The sequence below is a fragment of the Bufo gargarizans genome, chromosome 2, assembly GCF_014858855.1.
Source record: "Bufo gargarizans isolate SCDJY-AF-19 chromosome 2, ASM1485885v1, whole genome shotgun sequence".
NCBI classification, from domain to species: domain Eukaryota; kingdom Metazoa; phylum Chordata; class Amphibia; order Anura; family Bufonidae; genus Bufo; species Bufo gargarizans.
In genome coordinates, this window is record NC_058081.1 from 269,088,011 (window position 1) to 269,109,837 (window position 21,827).

At 44.5% G+C, this 21,827-nt stretch overlaps 1 protein-coding gene across 1 annotated transcript in view; it reads right to left on the reverse strand.

Annotated features, from left to right (window-relative positions):
- Window positions 1-250: 250 nt before the first annotated feature.
- Window positions 251-21,827, reverse strand: part of CPED1 (cadherin like and PC-esterase domain containing 1) — a 475,576-nt gene continuing 453,999 nt past the window's right edge. Inside the window, exons 24-25 of the mRNA XM_044277190.1 lie at window positions 17,802-17,948; window positions 251-1,036 (exon numbers count right to left, since the gene is read on the reverse strand). Of these exons, the coding sequence (XP_044133125.1) occupies window positions 857-1,036; window positions 17,802-17,948 (327 nt within the window). The 3' untranslated portion in view covers window positions 251-856. The remainder of the gene's footprint in view (window positions 1,037-17,801; window positions 17,949-21,827) is intronic.

Sequence of the window (21,827 nt, forward strand, 5' to 3'; positions counted from 1 at the left end):
CGAATACATACGAGCTGCCATTTTTAGTAAGTTCAACTCACCGGTCCGGCGATGCACAGGTAAGCCCTTACCTGTGGCGGGAGCCGGTCTGAAACAAATGCAGTCACCGGGAGCAGGCAGTTCCGAGAACAGCCCGATAAAGGACCCCGGCGGCTGTTCTCAGAACTGCCTGCTCCTGGTGACTCTATTTGATTTCAGACTTGCTCCCAGCACAGGTGAGGGCTTACCTGTGCATAGCCAGACGGGTGAGTCTACCTTACTAAAGATGGCAGCCCGCATGTGTTCGCTGGCGAACACTGCAAACTGACCATCACTGTTCTTAAAGGTCCCAGTTTTCCCCCATATCTCTGCCGCTTATTGACAGCTCTCTTACCCCAGAAATCAGTGGCAGGAGAGGAGAGCCGAGAGCTCATGAGCGTGAGGAGCACCTAGCTAATGAGCGTGAGGAACACCTAGCTCATGAGTGTGAGGAACATCCTAGCTCATGCTCTGTATTGAGTCGACTCCAGTGCTCGGTCATGCTCAAGCTGTTCAATACACATTTTAACAAAATGGCTGGGTGAATTCAATAAAGTGACCCAGCATTTTGCTCAGGCCATCTGTTACCAATTTATGCTACCCTAATATAGCAGCATAAAACTGCTGACAGATTCCCTTTTATATTGTATTTTGAAGCATAAACATTCGACGGATGGAGCAGATTTCCATCAAACATAAGTAATAATTTTTAATCATGAGACCTCCTAACTGCAGAGGTTGGACGGAGAGTGATAGTGAAGACATCCAGGGGATGAGGTCTATCCAGTCTGTGATGGAAGTGTCCTGCAGAGGAAGGTTCATGCTTGTCCTTTCTTCATCATGTACACATTCTGCTGAGGAGGATTTCAGAATAAACCTGATTCACTGGACCTTGAACATGATACAGCGATTTTAAATATGACAAATTGCCATAAACATGGGGGAATATTTTGCCTCCAAATGTATAGTTCTTTAATAATTTGATTTTCTTTTCTTTTACATGCTTGGATTTCACAACCTAAAAGGAAATTAATAAATTAAGAAACATCAGAAAAGTCATCATTGATGTAATTAACCATTCTGTATCTGTCATCAGTAAACACCCAGCATGCCCTGACAACATATTGGTGTGAAGGAGGTAATGTGACAAGACAAATATATTTTCTTAAAAGTGCTTTCTGTCCTATTAGTTGTTTTATTTCCATGGATCTTTGGAACAAACACAATTTTATGGTTATATTGGCCGTATTCATCTGTGCTAGGGCAAGAAATTCCAATGATTGGAAATGTCTTCACTACTGTGTTTCTGGTAAATCCTTCCATGTCACGCATAAACCAGTCATAGTGTAAAATCAGTTACAGTCAGTAATCCATACCTGTACAATTCCCTATGAAGTATAGTAAGATTGCAGCAGATGCCAGGAATAGAATGGAACTTATCAACCTCTGTGCAGTGCACAAGTGGCATCAAAACATCAGAAACTTTTGTAAAAGTACAATTTTCCCAAATAATTGTGAATTTTTATTTTCATCACACTTGGCACTTCTCTAAAAAAAAGGGCTTGCCTACAGCGGGGGCGCACTAAATATTACCCTAACCATGCTTGTTGGTTTGCAAAAAATAAAATAAAAAATAATCCATGAGATCTGTTTCTTAAAGCTACAATTTAATAGTCCAAGACTACTTTGATTTCGTGAGTTTTTTTTTGGTGGGGAAGTTCTAATGCGAAGAATGACCAACTACAAATAAAATAGACATTGTTGAGAATAATTTAAGTACGTTCTTTAAGTCCAAAGACAATTCCTGTAAGTGAAGAATGAAATACTGCACAGTTGTACACATTACAGGAACCTATACCTGTACTGTGGCTTATTTAACCGTTAAACCATCTGGTCAGATACACCCTCATCATCTTCTGATGAAGCTGAAGTAATCCCAGAAGGCTAAACCCAGTACAGATGATGGCTGTTTAAAATGATTATGTATTACATGCCAATGCATTGTAAAGATGCTTGCTCTAGCCATCTTGGTAAAAGACGCAACTAACAAATGGCGGTATAATACTCGATTCTGCTGTAGCTTTATACCTTGTACCTCACATAGCTGAGCATTATGCCCTCTGTCCTTTCATAAAGTTGAAAAAATGTTGTGCAAGAGTTTAAAACATATTGGCAGAAGCACATGAACGCTGCAGCCAGTCACAGTACGGTACACCTGGATGGACTACCCGAGTATTGGTGCCAGAGCGGCAAGAGATTTAACTGCCAAGTTATTCTTAGTCTCAGGCAATCCTTTAAAGCTTGTTAATAAGGTTCATTCACACGTCCGCAAAATGGGTCCGCATCCGTTCCGCAATTTAGTTCATTCATTTTCAATGGGACCGCAAAAGATGCGGACAGCACACAGTGTGCTGTCCGCATCCGCACTTTCATTCCGCGGCTCTGCAAAATCCATGTTTTGCGGATCCGCAATTTGAGGACCGCAAAACAGTAGCAGACGTGTGAATGGACCCTAAAGGGAATGTGTCACCTATATATTTTTTTTCTGTCAGTTAAAACCAGATAGTGCCACATATCTGTTTTTGTAATATTTTTTTATTTTCTCATTGTACAGGGTGACCCACGAAAAATTAGCCCGTCTCCAGCGATGGTATGTCAAGAATGAGCAAGTGGATTGCTGTGTTTTAATGACCCACAAGTCAGAAAAGATGCTGTAAGTGGTCCCCGTTGACGTCTATGCAACTTTGGGCACGTTGGATGTGACAGACTCTCTGCCTTTTGAATTTCGCCACTATTCATTTGCCCGCCTATTTATTCATTGGATGCCCACTGTTCACTTTTCTATATGGCCCCTGTAATGTATTTGGCTTTAAAACCTTTTTTTTTCTGCCTGTGAGTGATTAAGTTAGCCCATTATGTTTGGTAATTGTATCACAGGCAGAGCCTAGTGTGTTTTGTTAATTGTGTTGGGTAATTGTATCTGACCTAATTATCTCCCAGGCAGAGGGGAGGGATTATGTGTTTCCATTGATCAGTGTGTTTGTCACGTAGTTCCCCATCAGGTCCAGATGAGAGGTCCCATTGCATGGGGACTTGCATATAAGGCCAAGTGTGGCACCAATAAAGGCAGTTCATCTTCACTCTCAATACTGAGTTATGTCTCTTATTAGGGAAAGCGCTATATCACAGTTCACTAGCTCTTGTAAGAGCTGTTCCTGCTTCCCTCACGGATAACCCTGGAGTTCCTGCAGCACCTCTCACCATTGGGAAAAGGACGTCTCTGGCGGTGAAACCCTTCTGCTACAAAGGGGTATCGCTACATCGGATTATATTGGCTCATACGGCTTGTGATGCTGCGGATAGTGTTTGTGAGGTTTTCCTTCAGTTCATCCGGGGGATGTGGATTGTTAGCGGACATGTCTGGGGAACGTCGTGGCCATAACCCCTTGCTCACAGTCAGTGTCAGACTGGGGTGCCTAGGATCCACCAGTTTAATTCATTACGGGGGTCCACCACACAGATACATGCAAATCTTACCTGCTCACACAGGGGCAAAACTTTACAAGATGATTGATCATGGGGGTCCCTTCAGCGACTTCAAGAAGGCGGGTTCATTTAAAATAAACTGTTATATAACCTACCCAGTTTTTTTTTAAATGAAAATAGCCTGGTTGAGATGCTGTATGCTGCCTATCTATATGTAGTGCAGTCACTCCACTGTGCCATGTGGCAGGTGTGCAGAGGGTGGGGGACTAGGAGCCTACCTTGCTTGGGGCCCACTGGGGATTCACCTGTACCCCTGCGGGCCAAGCTGGGCCTGGTCCTCTCCTGTCATACTTCCTCCCTGAATTGTCCTCCGATATCCCATAGTAATGGCCTGGACATGCTGGGAGTTGTAGTTCTTTCTTTCACTTTGCAGAATCCGTTCTAAAGATAAGTGCTGGACCCAGAGGTGGGAACTGCACCTATCAGACATTGGGGGCCTATTCAAGCGAAATCTCTGATGTGAGACAACCCCTTTAACATCTACAGACCGAGGAGGTGGGAAGAGGAAGCTGGTGGACAGACAGACAAACTGCAGTTTCTTAGCTCTTCTACACCTAGCTGGCAGTTTGGGGTCACAGTGGTTTTCAATTATGAGGGTACAGTGGCTGGCTGTTAAGGGGGCACAGTGGCTGGCAGGTGTGCAGGGCTATCTATCTCCCTTGGCTTCACTGTGGATAACACCTATGGGGTCAGTATTGCTGGGATTTCTAGGGGGGACTATGGCTGCCAGTTATGGAGACAGCAGATGAAACTTATGGGGGCATTGACTGGCACTTATATGGCATTGTCGGTCACTATCTCTAATGGGGACACTGTGGATAGCACAAGGGGCCCAGAATTGTAGGATCTGTAGGGGTAGTATGGCTGTTATGAGGGCAATCATAGACTCTTGAGTAAATGTATGAGTGGTCAGTCTGGCACTTATGGTAAAGGGGCACAACGAGGGCACTGGGACTGCGACTTGTGGTGTTACAGACATGTGAAAAAAATCTGTTCCAACATGCACCTTATGGCCTCATTTACCATGTTGCCCCTAGCGACCAATCAGAGCTCAGCTTTCATTTCTTTAACTGCTCTGGAAAAATGAAAGCTGCTTTCTGAATGGTTGCTATGGGCAATGAAGACAGTTATACCGGTAGATAGTGTTGATGAATAAGAACCCATTCCTCAACAGGGAGGTGCGACTATGTTATTATTTATTGTATGTAATCCCCAAATATTACATATATAACAGGCATTTATATATTCAGGCCATGCTGTGTTACAATGTAGACACAAAATGGGACGTGTCTAAATTTGCTACTTTCCGACACCATAAAACTGGCATAGAAGATTGATCCATTCTCCCCACAGCGTTTACCTGAACAGTCGTTGACCCTCGGCGTTACCCGTGACTGTAGCAATGCTCTACTAACTTGGTTATTTCATAATGAATTTAATTTTAAGAGATATTCCCATCTTGGACTGTTATGGCAAATCCATAGGATGGGGCCCCCGAAGTGTACAGACAGCATGTTGCGCATGCGTGACCACCCTTCATTCACTGCTATGGAACTTCAGAAAATAGCTGAGTCCCATAGTGGTGAATGGAGAGGTGGCCACGCTTCTGCTGCTTCTTTATTCGCTGCTATGGGACTTCCAAAAACAGCCGAGTGTGCTCGCTATTTTGGGAATTTCAATAGCAAATAACGAAAAGGATGCTGCACATGTGCAATTCACTCTCCGTTTAATTTGGACTCCTGTTCTGGAGATATGAGTGGGTCCCAGAGGTTGGACCCCCACTTATAGGACATTTATGGCACATCCTATCAATATATGCCGTATATGTCTCAGATGGGAATACCCCTTTAAACTCCTCCCTGAGTAAATCATGCATACACCCATGAAAAGTACGCAAATTAAAGAAACTGAATAAAGACACAGAACATGTTAATTTGGGAATAAATGGCCAAATTGTTTATTTTAAATATAAAAAAAAGGCAAAACCCCCGACTCACGGAGAGTCACCCTCCAGCACTCAGGAAAGGAAAACCCCCTGTGGAGGAAACCTCTAGGGAACCATGGCTGGAGGGCTGCCCTTCCCTTGGGCTTAGAGGGTAATGCCTCTATGTGACTGCCACATAAACAATATGCGGGGGGGGGGGGGGGGGTTGGGGTGCAGCAGCCGGGCTGATCTTGTTGGCTAAGCGGATGTCCCTTTACTCCCATTGGGCGATGGGCTTCCGGCTAGAACCTCCAAATTTCGTCAAGGTGTGGGTGGGCAGGGATAGTCAAGCTCAAGGTCCTCAGGCCATCAAGTACGGCACCAAATATGGCCGCTCACTCGCTTTTTACAAGAGTTTATCTCTTATGACACACATGCTTGTGATGTCACAGGTGTCTATGACTAATGTTTGTGGCAGTATTCAGAAGGGTTAACCCTTTAGTGACTGTCAATGTGCCTTACTGCAGGGGACATTAACCCCTTCCTGACCGCACTTTGTCAATGTACTCCAGTTTGGATAAACACCATATATTTATGGTCCCCTGACGATCACAGGGTTTCCTCCTTCGCGGGGGAATGTTTGTTCTGTAACACACAGCCACTGGTCCAGGTGCCAACACCGAGTGTCCTCTTATTTAACCCCTTCCAGACCGCACAATGTAAATGAACAGACTAAAAGCATGGTCCATTCAGTTTTATATGTGGCCCTCAGGGGTGGATTGGCCATAGACCTTACAGGGAAATTTCCCAGTGGGCCAATGCCAAGGGGGCCGCCCAAGCCCTCCTCATGACTGCCAGCAAGGTATATAAAGATCTGGTGCTCTCAGCATTAAAGGATATGACCTCTGGTAATATTATTTAAATGGACCGCCTCTTCACCAAATTAGCGGCTCTGCACTGGCGTTATATTACTGCATCACTCTGATGGTGAGTGTGTAGTGATGAAGACATACAAGACGCCAGCCTGTGATGTTCTTAGGGCTGACTACATGTATTCAGTAAAACAAACGCTGCAAGCGTCTGATGGCGTGCGTGCAGCAAGGTAGAGCCTCCGCCACTATGAGGGCTATTGATGGTGTGAAGCATACACGCTGCGCTTTAAAAGTGCCAATTCAGGAACAAATCGCAACAATAAGTAGAAACATATTAATGGCATCCAATACACTAGTCCTGCATATCCATATCTACTAGCACACAAATACAATGTGTGATAGGACATGAAAGGCACTGGTGACATCGAGAACTGCCACAGTCTTGTTGCAGGAATTGTATATCTTCATCACTACACACTCACCATCAGAGTGATGTAGTAATATAACACCCTCTATGATAGGTTGCTATTTGCTCCTGAGGAAATACCGATCAACATCGGCAGGGAAACGCGTTGAGCAATATAGAGCGCCTTTCCATGTTCAGTTTTAACAGAGTAACACCCGTGCAGAGCCGCTAATTTAGTGGAGAGGCGGTCCATTTAAATAATATTACCAGGGGTCATATCCTTTACTCCGGAATCTACAGAGGAGATTGGAGTTTTTTAAAGGATAGACCACACATGTACTGGTTTGGACTTAACCACCCCACTATCCCTGTGGGCTTTATGTAGCTCCCACATACTTCAAGGGAGACGTTTTTATGGTGGTGTGAGCTGTGGAGATAGTATATATATATCCATTTTCTATACTCTGACTCGCACCACCAGCCTGATTGTTAGATTTGGTGGAGAACCAATTTTTAATAAAATGTTCTTAACGTACATTATTCAGGCAGTTAATAGTTTGTACTTTAAGTACGCTAATAGGTTACCAAGAAGTAGCAGTCCCAGCATGTCCAGGCAGATATTATAGAACATCAGAGGATATTTCAGAGAGGAGGTATAGGAGTAGACGACTACAACTCCCAGCATGTCCAGGGCCAGGCTGCCGTTATGCGATACCAGAGGACATATATGATGTCTGTCCTCTGTTGCCTGTCTTCTTGTGTCCGATGTGTAAAGGGGTTTGAACGGAGCCCAGCATGAATCGAATGTCCAGACTGAGTCAAGGAGAGAAGACAGCAAGAGGCAGTTGAGGGGAAGATGACAGTTGGGAGGAGGGAAGCCATAGCTTGGCCCTGACAAGACAGCCCTGATCCACATGCCCTGCCACATCTTGGCAGCATGAGTTGTCAGAAACTACAACCGAGATTTGTAACTATAGGGCCGTGTGCCTCAGTGAATGATTGGCACCATCAAGCTGTTTACCTGGTAGACTGTTCAGTTGCCCATAGTAACCACCAAGCTTATATGTAACAATGTAACCATCAGGCTTTGCTCCCAATGGTGACTGTAACCGCTAAACACTGCACCTCCTGCTTGAGTAAAGTCAAGATGCAATTGTCTGTCTCATGGCTGTGCCGTCCTCAATTGGGGTCCCAGGATAGGATCAAGTGTCACCAGGGGCAGATTTGGAACTTAAAGTGGCCCTGGAAAAAAACCTAAAAGTGACCCCATATTGTAGGTTGGTCCAAACTGACAGAAGTAGGTGGGCTAGTAATACTGTAGTGCTGAACAAAATACTGCCCCAGCAGCACCAAATACCACAGTGCAGCACCAAATACTGACACCTGCTCCACAGTATAAAACTGTATCATCATCCTGAGGACGACAATAAAGTTGAACTCAGGAGGGACCTGCTGCCGCTGGCCAGGTGCATAAGTGCCTAATGCTCCTACATTAATTACGGTAATACTGAGAGCATCAGATCTGTATATACCCTTGCTGGCAGTCATGAGGAGGGCTTGGGCGGCCCCCTTGGCATTGGCCCACTGGGAAATTTCCCTGTAAGGTCTATGGCCAATCCGCTCCTGAGGGTCACATATATAACTGAATGGACCATGCTTTTAGTCTGTTCATTTACATTGTGCGGTCTAGAAGGAGTTAAATAAGAGGGTGTTTATCCAAACTGGAGTACATTGACAAAGTGCAGTCAGGAAGGGGTTAATGGCCCCTGCAGTAAGGCACATTGACAGTCACTAAAGGGTTAACCCTTCAGAATACTGCCACAAACATTAGTCATAGACACCTGTGACATCACAAGCATGTGTGTCATAAGAGAAAAACCCTTGTAAAAAGCGAGTGAGCAGCCATATTTGGTGCCGTACTTGATGGCCTGAGGACCTTGAGCTTGACTATCCCTGCCCACCGCACCTTGACGAAATTTGGAGGTTCTAGCAGGAAGCCCATCGCCCAATGGGAGTAAAGGGACATCTGCTTAGCCAACGAGATCAGCCCGGCTGCTACACCCCCCCCCCCCGCATATTATTTATGTGGCAGTCACATAGTGGCATTACCCTCTAAGCCCAAGGGAACGGCAGCCCTCCAGCCATGGTTCCCTAGAGGTTTCCTCCACAGGGGGTTTTCCTTTCCTGAGTGCTGGAGGGTGACTCTCCGTGAGTCGGGGGTTTTGCCATTTTTTTATATTTAAAATAAACAATTTGGCCATTTATCCCCAAATTAACGTGTTCTGCGTTCTTTTCATGGGTGTATGCATGATTTTCTCAGGGAGGAGGTTAAAGGGGTATTCCTATCTGAGACATATACGGCATATTTATTTATTTTATGCACTTATATAGCACTCCTATATTCCACAGCAGTTTACAGACATTAGTGTCCAACTGTCCCCAATGGGGTTCACAATCTAAGTTCCCTATCAGTATGTCTTTGGAGTGTGGGAGGAAACCGGAGTACCCAGAGGAAACCCACACAAACATGGGGAGAATATACAAACTCCATGCAGATGTTGCCCTTGGTTGGATTCAAACCTAGGACCCCAGAGCTGCAAGGCACCAGTGCTAACCACTGAGCCACGTGGTGCATATATTGATAGGATGTGCCATAAATGTCCTATAAGTGGGGGTCTAACCTCTGGGACCCACTCATATCTCCAGAACAGGAGTCCAAATTAAACAGAGAGCGAATTGCACATGCGCAGCATCCTTTTCACTATTTGCTATAGAAATTCCAAATATAGCGAGCACACTCGGCTGTTTGGGAAGTCCCATAGCAGCGAATAGAGAAGAAGCAGCAGAAGCGTGGCCACCTCTCCATTCACCACTATGGGACTCAGCTATTTTCTGAAGTTCCATAGCAGTGAATGAAGGGTGGCCACGCATGCGCAACATGCTGTCTGTACACTTCGGGGGCCCCATCCTATGGATTTGCCATAAATGTCCAAGATGGGAATATCTCTTAAAATGAAATTCATTATGAAATAACCAAGTTAGTAGAGCATTGCTACAGTCACGGGTAACGCCGAGGGTCAACTACTGTTCAGGTGAACGCTGTGGGGCGAATGGATCAATCTTCTATGCCAGTTTTATGGTGTCGGAAAGTAGCAAATTTAGACACATGTCCCATTTTGTGTCTACATTGGAAAACAGCCTGGCCTGAATATATAAATGTATGTTATATATGTAATATTTCGGGATTACATACAATAAATAATAACATAGTCGCACCTCCCTGTTGAGGAATGGGTTCTTATTCATCAACGCTATCTACCGGTAAGACTGTCTTCATTGCCCATAGCAACCATTCAGAGAGCAGCTTTCATTTTTCCAGAGCAGTTAAAGAAATGAAAGCTGAGCTCTGATTGGTCGCTAGGGGCAACAAGGACAGTCCTTGGTAAATGAGGCCATAAGATGTATGTTTTTTTTTTTCACATGTCTGTATTATCACAGTACAACAATAACACCACAAGTCACAGTCCCAGTGCCCTCATTGTGCCCCTTTATCATAAGTGCCAATCAATGCCCTTATAAGTTTCATCTGCTGTCTCCGTAACTGGCAGCCATAGTTCCCCAAGAAATCCCAGCAATATTGACCCCATAGGTGTTATCCACAGAGATGCCAGGGTTGATAGCCCCAGTGCCTCCACAAAGGCAACCACAGTGCTAACATAAGAGACAGCCATTGACAGTGCCATATTAGTGCCAGTCAAAGCCCCAAAACATCTCTACCACTGCCTCCATAATTTGCCGGGTGGTGCCAGCCACCCCTCCCTACAGATGCCACAGTTCCTCCTAACAGATAAATGTCCTATAAAACTCAGCCAAAGCCCTCTATAAGTTTCCACTATATCCATAGTTGTGCCATAAGTGACAGCCATAGTGCCCTACAAGTGCCATTTCCTCCTCTTTAGAAACCTTGTAAGTTGTAGTCCTCTCCTCCTATACTCCTCTTATTTGTTCTCTATATCCCATAATAACAGAATGGACATGCTGGGTGTTGTAGTCCTCTGTCACAGTTCGCTCCTCCATAAACAGTTCATAAACCCATACCGGTGAGTTCCATGGTGTGGCATATTGCCCCATCTTGCTGGAAAAAGCAGGGCATTTTTTGGGGTTGTTTGTAATACTGTTCAAAGATGTCCAGGTAAATTGCTGTATTCACAGATGATTTGAAGAAAATTGGGCCTACAATTCGTGCCTAATAGTAAATCTGTCAAGAAAACCAAAAACTGGCACCTATTATTAGGCTTAGTGGCCAAGTGTGAAATTTGCTTTGTATTTCTTTATATTTTTTTATAGTGACATAAAAAATAACATCCCCATAAATTCTTTAAAATATGTTTAACATAAAACCTTGATTTAAATAATAGGACATTTTCTACTGTGGTTGCAGCTGCACAAAAAGTTGATTGTCAACAGATGAAGAAACTGACAGACTCCATGGGCAGAAGGCTTACGGCAGTTAGTGAAAAGAAGGGGGGCTACATTGATGACTGATTTTGTGGGAAATGTCAGAAATGTTTAATTGTAAATTCTGAGTTGTTTGTTTATTATTATCATTTTAACAGATGAAAATAAAGAAATGAGATGGAACATTTCCCTTTTTCATGTAGTTACATAATACCGTAATTCTACACACTAATAGTCGCCCAATAATTATGCACACATAGATATTCTCTTAAGAAAGCCAAAACCTCACTTTTACTTTCTTAAATATTCAGGTCTGAGGTTTATTAACACTTTAAATTGGCCAACAGCATTGTAGTTGTTCAATAATTAAATGAATCCTTCAAAAATACAACGTGGCTAATAATTGTGCACACAGTGTAGAGAGATTGGAAAAGCAGCGTGTGGAAAATCAGAGTGCCAGGCAGAAAGTGCCCCCCATACATAGTGCCAGTCTGAGAATGCCACCTTTTAAAGTACAGAAAGTACACCCATATGCAATGCTAGGCAGTGAGAATCCCCATTAAAGGGGTTGTCCGGGTTCAGAGCTGAACCCGGACATACCCTTATTTTCACCCCGGCAGCCCCCCTGAGCCTGGCATCGGAGCATCTCATGCTCCGATGCGCTCCCGTGCCCTGCGCTAGATCGCGCAGGGCACAGGCTCTTGTGTTTACAATAACACACTGCCGGGCGGTAACTTCCGCCCAGCAGTGTGTTCGGTGACGTCACCGGCTCTGAGGGGCGGACTTTAGCTCTGCCCTAGCCGTTTTACTGGCTAGGGCAGAGCCAAATCCCGCCCATCAGTGCCGGTGACGTCACCGGGGTTCCTGTCAGCCCCATAGAGAGCCCCGGTACGTCACCGGAACTCAGAAAAATGCCTTTGCCCTGCGCGATTTAGCGCAGGGCAAAGGAGAGCATCGGAGCATGAACTGCTCCGATGCTCATGTCAGGGGGGCTGCCGGGGTGAAAATGGAGGGATGTCCAGGTTCAGCTCTGAACCTGGACAACTCCTTTAACAGTATCAGAGCGGCTCATGACCAGTATAAACCCCTCCTCTGCATGCTGGAGGACCTCCATTTCTTCAGAGATCTACATCATTCCATTCAGTCTTCCAGACTTTTGATTTTGCAGGAAACATCCCTGTCCTGACAAAGTGACAAAAGTCTATAGGAGCTAATTCACATGGCACTTTGCAAGGTCAAGATCAGCCGCGTATTCAGTGACAAAAGCGTGATTTTTCAGTTTGAATGCTGCGTAATACCCGCCTGCGGACATGTCCAGTCACAACTATATACCTAGGCAGATTCCGTGCTTTTTGGCATGGATTCCCGGAGTCACATTTTTTCTATAGACTTGTAGCAGTTCTTTCTTTCTCATCATGTTTCACTTCTGGCATCTTTAGATACAGATTTTTGAAGCTAGCATGAGTACATGTAGGCATGTTAACCCACTGTGTTTACACAATGCATCTTTTACAAAACCACTGAGATCGTCCTTATTTTTGAAGTCACGTATAGATCAACACTACACACATTCCTGCTACATCAGCAATAAGACAATTAGGCAGCTGTCACAGATGTATTGTCTTTGTGGAGAGCAGGTGACCTTAGTAAAGGGTGCACACCACAAATATGCTCAATGCCTTAGACTTCCTAAATCTGTTCTAGTGAGTATCTTCTGTAGAAAGCTTTGTTTGCACTGATCCTTGCTCTGTAATGACCTGCACACTGACACGTCCAGCAGAGACGGTTCACCTTTAGACGTTTTCTGACATGTCATAGAGTTATAGCAGAAGATGCCATCTGACTGGGCCTATGAGGTTCACTAGAGAATAGATATTTTTGGCACATATCATGAAGAGCATAAACAGCAAGCTACTTTGTGTCCATTAAATTCATGGGGCTAAACTATCTCTTCATATAGTCTCCACCTGTATGCATCTACTAGCTGCCTAGCTTTACAGTACAGGAAGAAGCATAACTTAAAGATCCTGGACCCCAGTGCCGCCCACCTAGCATGTGCTTTCTATAATACTGGTATCTTCTAATGTGCCAGAGGGGCCTTTGAGCCCACTTGGGCTCCTGGGCCTAGTAGTGACTGTTACCGGTACAAAGCCTAAGGTACTTCATTCTACTGATGTGTAATGAACTTCTAAAGTGGGAAACCCCTTTAAGGGGCATGTACATGAAGGCACTGGCATAACTATAGGGGTCGCAGCAGTTGCAGTTGCGACCAGGCCCCTAAGCCAGAGGGGCCCAGGCCAGTGGTACTGTACTTTTCCCTTCATAAGATGCACTCATCTTATAAAGGGAATACTAGTGAGCGCTTCCATAATGGAAACGCTTACTAGTCATTAGTATGCAGGAGGTGTGTGTGGGGGGTGAAGCGCCGTGAGTGCTGTACTTACCCCTCCTCCTGCTTGCTCTTCTCAGGGCCTGCGCTGCTGCATCCTGGCTGCCTGCAGCATCAGGAAGTACAGAGCGCACTATGACCTGACACTGCAGGAGGTCAGTTGACTGCAGCGTGGGCCCTGAGAAGAGAGCATGGAGGCCGATGGACCGGGAGAGTTGCAGCAGGAGAGGTAAGTTACTTTATTATTTTACAGTCTGATCTAGGTGTCTAATGGGGGGTCTGGAGGTCTGACTAGAGGTCTGGAGGTCTGACTGGGGGGTCTGACTGGGGGTCTGGAGAGGTCTAATAGGGGTCTGGAGGTCTGACTGGGGGTCTGAAGAGGTCTAATAGGGGGTCTGAAGAGGTCTATTGGGGGGTCTGGAGGTCTGACTGGGGGTCTGGGGAGGTCTAATGGGGGTATGGAGGTCTGATTGGGGGTTTGAAGGTCTAATGAGGGTCTGATTTGGGGTTCTGGAGGTTTAATGGGAGTCTGATTGGCGGTCTGGAGGTCTAATGGGGTCTGATTGGTGGTCTGGAAGACTAATAGGGGTCAGATATGGGGGTCTGAAGATCTTAATGGGGGTCAGATATGGGATTAGTGGGAGTCTGGAGGTCTGGTCTAAGGTATGATATGGGGGTCTGGTCTGAGGTCTGATATGGAGGTCTGGAGGTCCAATGGGGGTCTTATCTGAGGGTTGATATTGGGTCGGGGTCTTACATGGAGGTCTAATGGGGGTCTGATCTGAGGTCTAAAACTGGGGTCTTATATGGGGTCTCACATAGAGGTCTAAAGGGGGTCTGGTCTGAGATGGGGGGTTTCATATAGGGTTTTATATGGGTGTCTGATCTGAAAGGAAGGTGGTATATTTTTTGTACTCGCGCACAATATAAAGGGGTGTTTTTGTACTGACATCTGTGTGGTACCAGTATTTTCAGGGGGACTGTTTCTGCAGGATAGTATTGAGGGGCACAGTGGACACAGTATTGGCGGTATCATATGCCAAGGACGGATCTAAATTCCCCTCCAGGAGAGGGAAACAGAGAGGAAAAATAGCGCACAATAGGGTAGTATGTTCAACCAGATAATATTATCAAGTCAGGAATATCCAAACTCACCTTATAGAGTTGTGCTCCAGCAGGCACAACTCTACTGTAGACTTAATAGAAATAAGACCTTTATACCAGGACTGCAGCCGCAGATTGTGTAATCTCTTGGATAGGCTGTCCAGTCCCCCAAAATAAATTTGTAGTAAAAGAAAGAGGTTCTGCGTCGGCGGCCGACGCAGAACCTCTTTCTTTTACTACAGTATTGGCGGTGGCAGGATTGGCGGTGGCAGGATGGGGTGTTGAGAAGGTGAGGATGATGATGCAAAAGTAGGAAAGTAAGATGTCTGTTTGTTAAACTCTGAAGAGACGAGGCGCAGCTGAAAGAAGCCACCATGGCGGTCTGGTCTGGCATGAGAAGATGAGGAAAGAGAATGTCTACATCAGAGGAGATGTCACTGGATGGAAGAGGTACATATGTTGGGCTGTATGACCCTGCATGTTCTGTAGTGCTGTATGTAATGTTTTCCAAGTATGTCTTTAAAGCGGTTGTCAGTTTTTTTCTTTGTATAAGCGCTGACCTCTCTTCAAACAGCTGATCGGTGGGTAGGTCATCAGTAGTAAAAAGAGGACAGCCCCTTTAACAGTATGACTGGAGGGAAGGGGTTGGGTTGAGAGTTGAAATTTTTGCCTCGGGCAGCAGAAAAGCTAGGTGCACCAGCGCTGAGGGAAGGGGGGAACCCAAGCTGAACTTTTTCACCAGGGCCCATGAGCCTTTAGCTACGCCCCTGCACAAAGGCCCCTTTACATAGGCCAACAAGTGGAGCAATTATCACGATTTCCAGAAACACTTTCTTTTCAATAATTGCCCTGTATAAAGGTGCTGCAGATCACTCGATCAATGGAAAAACACTCATTCGTTGGGGGGAAAGCATCGTTGATGTGGACACCAAAATTATCGTTTCTGGGCAACAAACAGATCCTGGTGTGTAAATAGAAATCTACTGTCCAGAAGCATCGACTCTGTATGGTAACAAGAAATCACAGCAGCAATCGCTCATCCCCATACAGTGGAGATGTACTGTAAATGCAGCTCTCTCCTCCTCTGACAAGCAGGTATTTACACACCCAATAATTGTCTGTTGTGTCAGCCCACGTAAAAGGGAACACACTCAGAAATTCAAAGACCTTTTAAGTAAAAGCTGAAGGGTTGTTATGAGTTCATTCTAGGGATAAGTAGGGTTCCAAGATGATAGACTGGGGGCACAATGGGGCAAATATATATACTGGGCCAAAATGGGGAGTATTGCAAATATAAATATATATATATATATATATATATATATATATATATATATTTACAATGGTGGCACAATAGGGAGAAAATATATATACTGGGGCACTAAGAAGGCATTTTTTTATTGGTGGGCACTAAAAGGAAGTCACCACTGGGACCTGCACCTATATCAAGAACGGAGCAAGGAAAGTGGTGACTAGAGGACCCCGGGCCACCACCAAACGCTCTCCCCATAGAAGTGAATGGGGGCCCATCGCGCCTGCATGGCCACCACTCTGATTAATTTCTATGGGGTCTACGGAAATGGCTTGCCCACATGCATGGTGCACCCTCCAAGACTTTGCCGGCTGCGTTTACGAGATGAGGTCCAGAAGTGGGCCCTGCACCTATCAGACAATGGATGCATATCCTAGCGATATGCCCCCATTGTCTGAGATGGGAATACCCCTTTAAGGGGGGGATTATTTATATTGGGGAGCACTATGGGGGGCATTATATATATTAAGTGCACTTCAGAGGTTGAGATGGCAAAAAAAGCCTATGAAATTCATTTGTTTTAATGGTTGTCAAAAACAGATGCAAAAAGGCCGTTTAAAACAGACAGAAAACGGATGCACACACTGATGCAAAAATGGTCCTGAAAAACTGACAGTGTATCCATTTATAACGGCTGTCGTGTGAATGAACCCTAAGTTTTTGGTCTCCTATGAGATGTCACATACAGTAAATTGCATCCCCATGGTCAGACTATTTGAATTGTCATGATCCTATGCATATACAAAAATGCCAGACTCCAGAGCAGAAGGGCATTTTCATTTCCCAAAGGAGATAACAAACCAGCAGTCATCATTACTGAGACAATGTAAATCATACCATAATGCAGCACCAAGTATGCAGTAAATAATGAGATACGCAGACTGAACTGCTTCCCCTTGTCTGTAATTACATAGAGGCTATGCCACGAAGATGACCCCTTTTTACACTGAAACTGATTGCTACAGAACATGTTCTGGCATAGTGATTGGCTTTACACTTGCGTTTTAGTTTTCCGGTATTGAGATCCGTCATACGAAAAAAAACGCTTCAGTTTTGTCCCCATTCATTGTCAATGGGGATAAAACGGAAATAAACGGAATGCTCCAAAATACATTCTGTTCTGTTTAGTTGCGTTCCCATACCAGAGAGCAAACCGCAACATGTTGTAGTTTGCTTTCCGTCCTGGGATGCGGAGCATGACCCACAATGCAAGTCAATGGGGACAGATCAGTTTTCTCTGCCACAATCTGCCATAATAGAAAACCTATACATCCTCCATTGACATTCAATGGAGTTCATGATCGATCCATCTTGGGTATGTTAAAGATAATACAACCGGATCTGTTCCTAACGGATGCAGATGGTCGTATTATCAGTAACGGAAGCGTTTTTGCTGAACCCTGCCAGATCCAGCTAAAACGCTAGTGTGAAAGTAGCCTTACATGTTCATTTTAGAGTCACTGTGGGGGAATAGTAGTTTTAACATGTCAGCCTTTCAAAGGTTGGTTAGGGGTCTTGCAGCTGGGTCCTCCAGTGGTCTCAAGAGTGAGGTGATCCAATCTTCTATTGCTAGTATAGAGATGGTTATGACTGCGGGCTGCATCTACATGGAAATTATGGAAACTACTCCACCTTCACTCATCCAATAGGCCCCTTTGATGTGACCTAATCATATGTCAAATTGACATCTAGAACCAAGATGTTTTTTTCCATTGAATGATTTTTCCACAATAAAATACAACATTGTAAGAAGATATCAAAACGCTAAATACCTCATGAAAGTGACATCCACATTTCCCTTGCAGGAATTCTTTGTAGCGTCCCATAGTAATACTAAATGTGTCGACTACTTGATAGCCATATAGTTTAGCTGTCTTCAGGATCAGACTATTTTCATCAGATAAATGGCTCACCTGGACCTGCAAAAAGTCCAAAAGAATAAAATATATTGTATTTACCTGTTAGAGTCATTATATGATTAGAATGTGGAACAGAAAACTCCTCATTCCTTATAATATGAAATATCCACAGGCTAAGATACAACATTTGGGTATGTGCCAGTGATAGTGGATACAGAGATATTCATATTGTAGTTAAGGAAGAACTTCCATAGCTTTTTCCCCCCTCTAAACCTAAAGATATGTTTACAAGTACAGTATGTCAAAACGGCTCTTACTGTTGCTCCATCCCTGAGTCGCCTTTCTGGTTCCCTGTGCTGGTCTGCCATCTTTATCTGCCTTTTCTCTCTACTGTATTCTTGGCTTCCTTCCCATGTTACTGTCATCTTGCCTTCAAGTCCCAGAATACTTCTGTCCTAATGGGGAAGAGTGTAAATGAGGGTGGGCTCCTCCTGGCAGTCTATATTCTCATCGTCCTGACAGGACTTTATGATGTCACCCGGTCATGTGACCCCTGTTTTCAGACTTCCGAACATCAAAACACTTAGGCCTCTTTCAGATGAGAGAGTTGTACACTCCAGACTCGCTGCGTGAGTAGAACAGAGCACCCGTCCTGAACTCCCAGCACTGCCGGGGTCACATAGCATTATATTGATTTATGATGCTATGTAACGCTTACAGTTCTGGAATGTATTGGATAACACTGCCATAATGCTGTCAGTGTGATCTGTAAGGGATTAGGTAGCGGGGCTGTCGTCTCCTGGGTAGACAGGCACAGTTTAGCAGGCACACCGACGAAGTTACAGTCCACACGGCAGGAACTTCGTTTAACTGACCTCAGCCAGTTTTATTGTCAGGTTGAGGTACAGAACATAAAACATAGCAAACAAAAATCCTAAGCCTGTCCGGCTCTAACTATACAGCATGAACCCTCCCTGACCAAGTGCCGGCCTAATACCAAGCACCTACACAAAATAGCAAAGTCCATACCTCTTGTAGTGCTCTCACAGGCTCCATGCAGGTAACCTGTTCCCAGGCTGAGAGAGCTGTGTCTGCATTCTCAGCCTTATATCAGGCTAGCACACCTGAGGAGTAATTACCTGACAGCCCAAAAGCCGGACTGTCCGGATGGAGTGGGGCCCACCCTTCTCTCCCCACTCCAGCAACACAGGCCCTAAGAACAGGTTTTATGCAAACCCGAATTGCACAGACCTCTCCTGAACATTTCCCTGGTTGCTTTTAAATGACAGAAGTGAGAAATCTTGGGCACACATAGACCCCATCCACTACTTCTCCAGACACTCTGTCACATATCCTCCCCCCCTGTTTCAGACCCGGGGCTGGAACACATCTGGACATCAGACAATGTACACGGGACAAGGCATCTGCATTTCCCATTTGGGTCCCTGGCCTGTGCTTTACGGTAAACTGGTACTCTTGCAGGGCTAAGAACCATCTTGTTACCCTCCTATTTTTTTCCTTATTCTCACACATCCATTTTAAGGGAGCATGATCCGTGACCAATTCAAAGTGACGGCCAAGCAAATAGTAGCGGAGTGCTTCCAGGGCCCATTTAATAGCGACAACATCTATATTTTCCCTTTAGGTGCTGGGATAAGGTGTGTTGGGCTAACAACAAATTGATACTGATGTCCTTTAGGACTTATTCTTCCACCTATTTTTCCCTGCACCTACCAATTGCCTAAGACATAACTTTTAATTTTATTCCATTTAAAATATTTGATAGTGCACCGACATAACACTTGTGTTTTAAAATTTCCAGTGAACACTGGCCTTTATTTCTTACTTATTGTCTAGCCACAATATTGCCATTACAGGCTCCGCGTTTGCCTGTCTTTTTTCACAGCACTGTGTCTATAGTTAATTTATATACATATGCGCCAGTGAAGCCTGTGTTAAAATTAGAGCATCACGCTGCCCCCCGACATGTTTCGCCGTATACACGGCGTCCTCAGGGGTTCGGGCAGAGGTGTGAGCGTGTTCGCCTCGTTTGGGGCTTTTATGACCTAGGTTAGTGACGTATATCCTATGCGTTTACTTGGGGGCGTGGTATACACCTTTGCTACGTTGCTGATTGGATGGGTAGTGGGGCTCGGCTCGACGACGACATAGCCTCGCCCCCTGACGTCAGTTGTGTATAGTTTTCTTGCTCGCTATTGGTGCGGGTCATCATTCCGTGCCGCCCTTTTTGATGACGTAGGCGCTCTCACAGGTCCTGTGTCAAAGCGTATGTTTTCATACTTGCCTTGCGATAGGGGTTTTCAATGCGCATGCCCGTGGACTTAGCTCTAGCGATTGTCGTAGCTTATCCAATCCTTTGATGTTAGCTAGAGCCTTCTACCATCTTCATTAGTTATCAATCCACTATTTAACTTTATTCGCCACTGACAGAGTCTATTACACCACTGATGTCCCCTATGTCTTTTCCATATTAGTTCCTCCATTCACGGTTAGCTTCTCACTCCTTCGATTGAGTATATTTATTTTTTGGTGTATCTCCCCTCATTTTCGCATATGTTTTAATCTTCAGTATAGTGGGTGTTGGACTTATTTTTTCGGGTTGCTCAGTTTAATGAAGAGGATGGGGGGGGGGGGGGGGGGGGGGAATGGGAGAAGGCAGATACTGGTATGCCAGGACTATTATGATTTTTCCTTTATTTAGTTTACTTTATGATTATAGTACTTCTATGTCTGTGTATATCAACAGACCTAACATACTATCATCTATGCTATTCCTCGATTGGTTATACCTTGCATATATCTTGCCCTCTTCTCTGATTATTCTTTGCCCAACTCTTGATCTAATAGGGCTCAGAGAATGATCTTTTTTTGATTTCTTTTGTCTGTTTGATTTCATTTTTCTCTCTCCTCTCTTTCCCCTGAATTTATTTATCCCCAATTCCTACATCAAGAAGTAACTCGAATTCCCAAACTTTTTTCTTTTCTTCCCCCCCCCCTCCTATCAAACTGTTCTTCTGTTCTCTTTGTGTATTTCACTTACAAATATTTTTGTAACCCAGGTCTAACCTAACTTGAGGCTGCTCTTTCTATTATTGATATATCGTAAGTCCTACTCTGTGGTTTTTTCTTTTCTAATATTTTTTCTTTTGTTCTCGGGTAGGAGTACCATCTATAGGAAGGACGAGTACGTGAACCCTTCATTGAGGCCGTTTGGGGACAAGCTGTTTAGTAGGTATATCCATTTCGTTTCTTCTTGTTGAAGTTTTTTGTCTATGTCCCCTTTTCGTGGGCCTGTTTTCACCTTCATCACTCCCCAGACTTTTATGCTCGTATTGTTACCTTTATGTTTGTCTCTCATGTGTCTGGCCAGACTGGTGTCTTCTCCCGTATTTATACTACTCAGGTGTTTCGAAACTCTCCTTCTTAACTCCTGAATAGTCTTTCCAACATATAATTTTGGACAGTCGCATTTAATAATGTACACTACCCCCTTTGTCTTGCAATTGATGTAGTCTCTGATTTCGTAATTTTTTCCATCTACTGGATTGCTGAATATTTTCGTAGCTACCATCCTGCTACAGAAGATACAGTCCCCACATGGATAGGATCCATTGTGGGACAGCCAAGTTGTTTTTTTCCTAGTTCCATGAGGTTGGTAATGGCTGTGAACTAGTTTTTCTTTTAGATTCTGTCCTCTTCTGTATGTGATGGCGGGATATTTAGGTATCACTTGTTGTAGATCACCATCAGTTTGCAATATATGCCAATGTCGTTTTAAAATTTGTTGTATGGCTCTATGTTCAGTATCGTATGTTCCTATGCAACGTATAATTCTTTCCCCCTCTTTTGTTTTTTTGTCCGTCAATAGATCCAGCCTTTCAGTCTTCCTAGCTCTATTATAGGCCCGGTGCAGACACT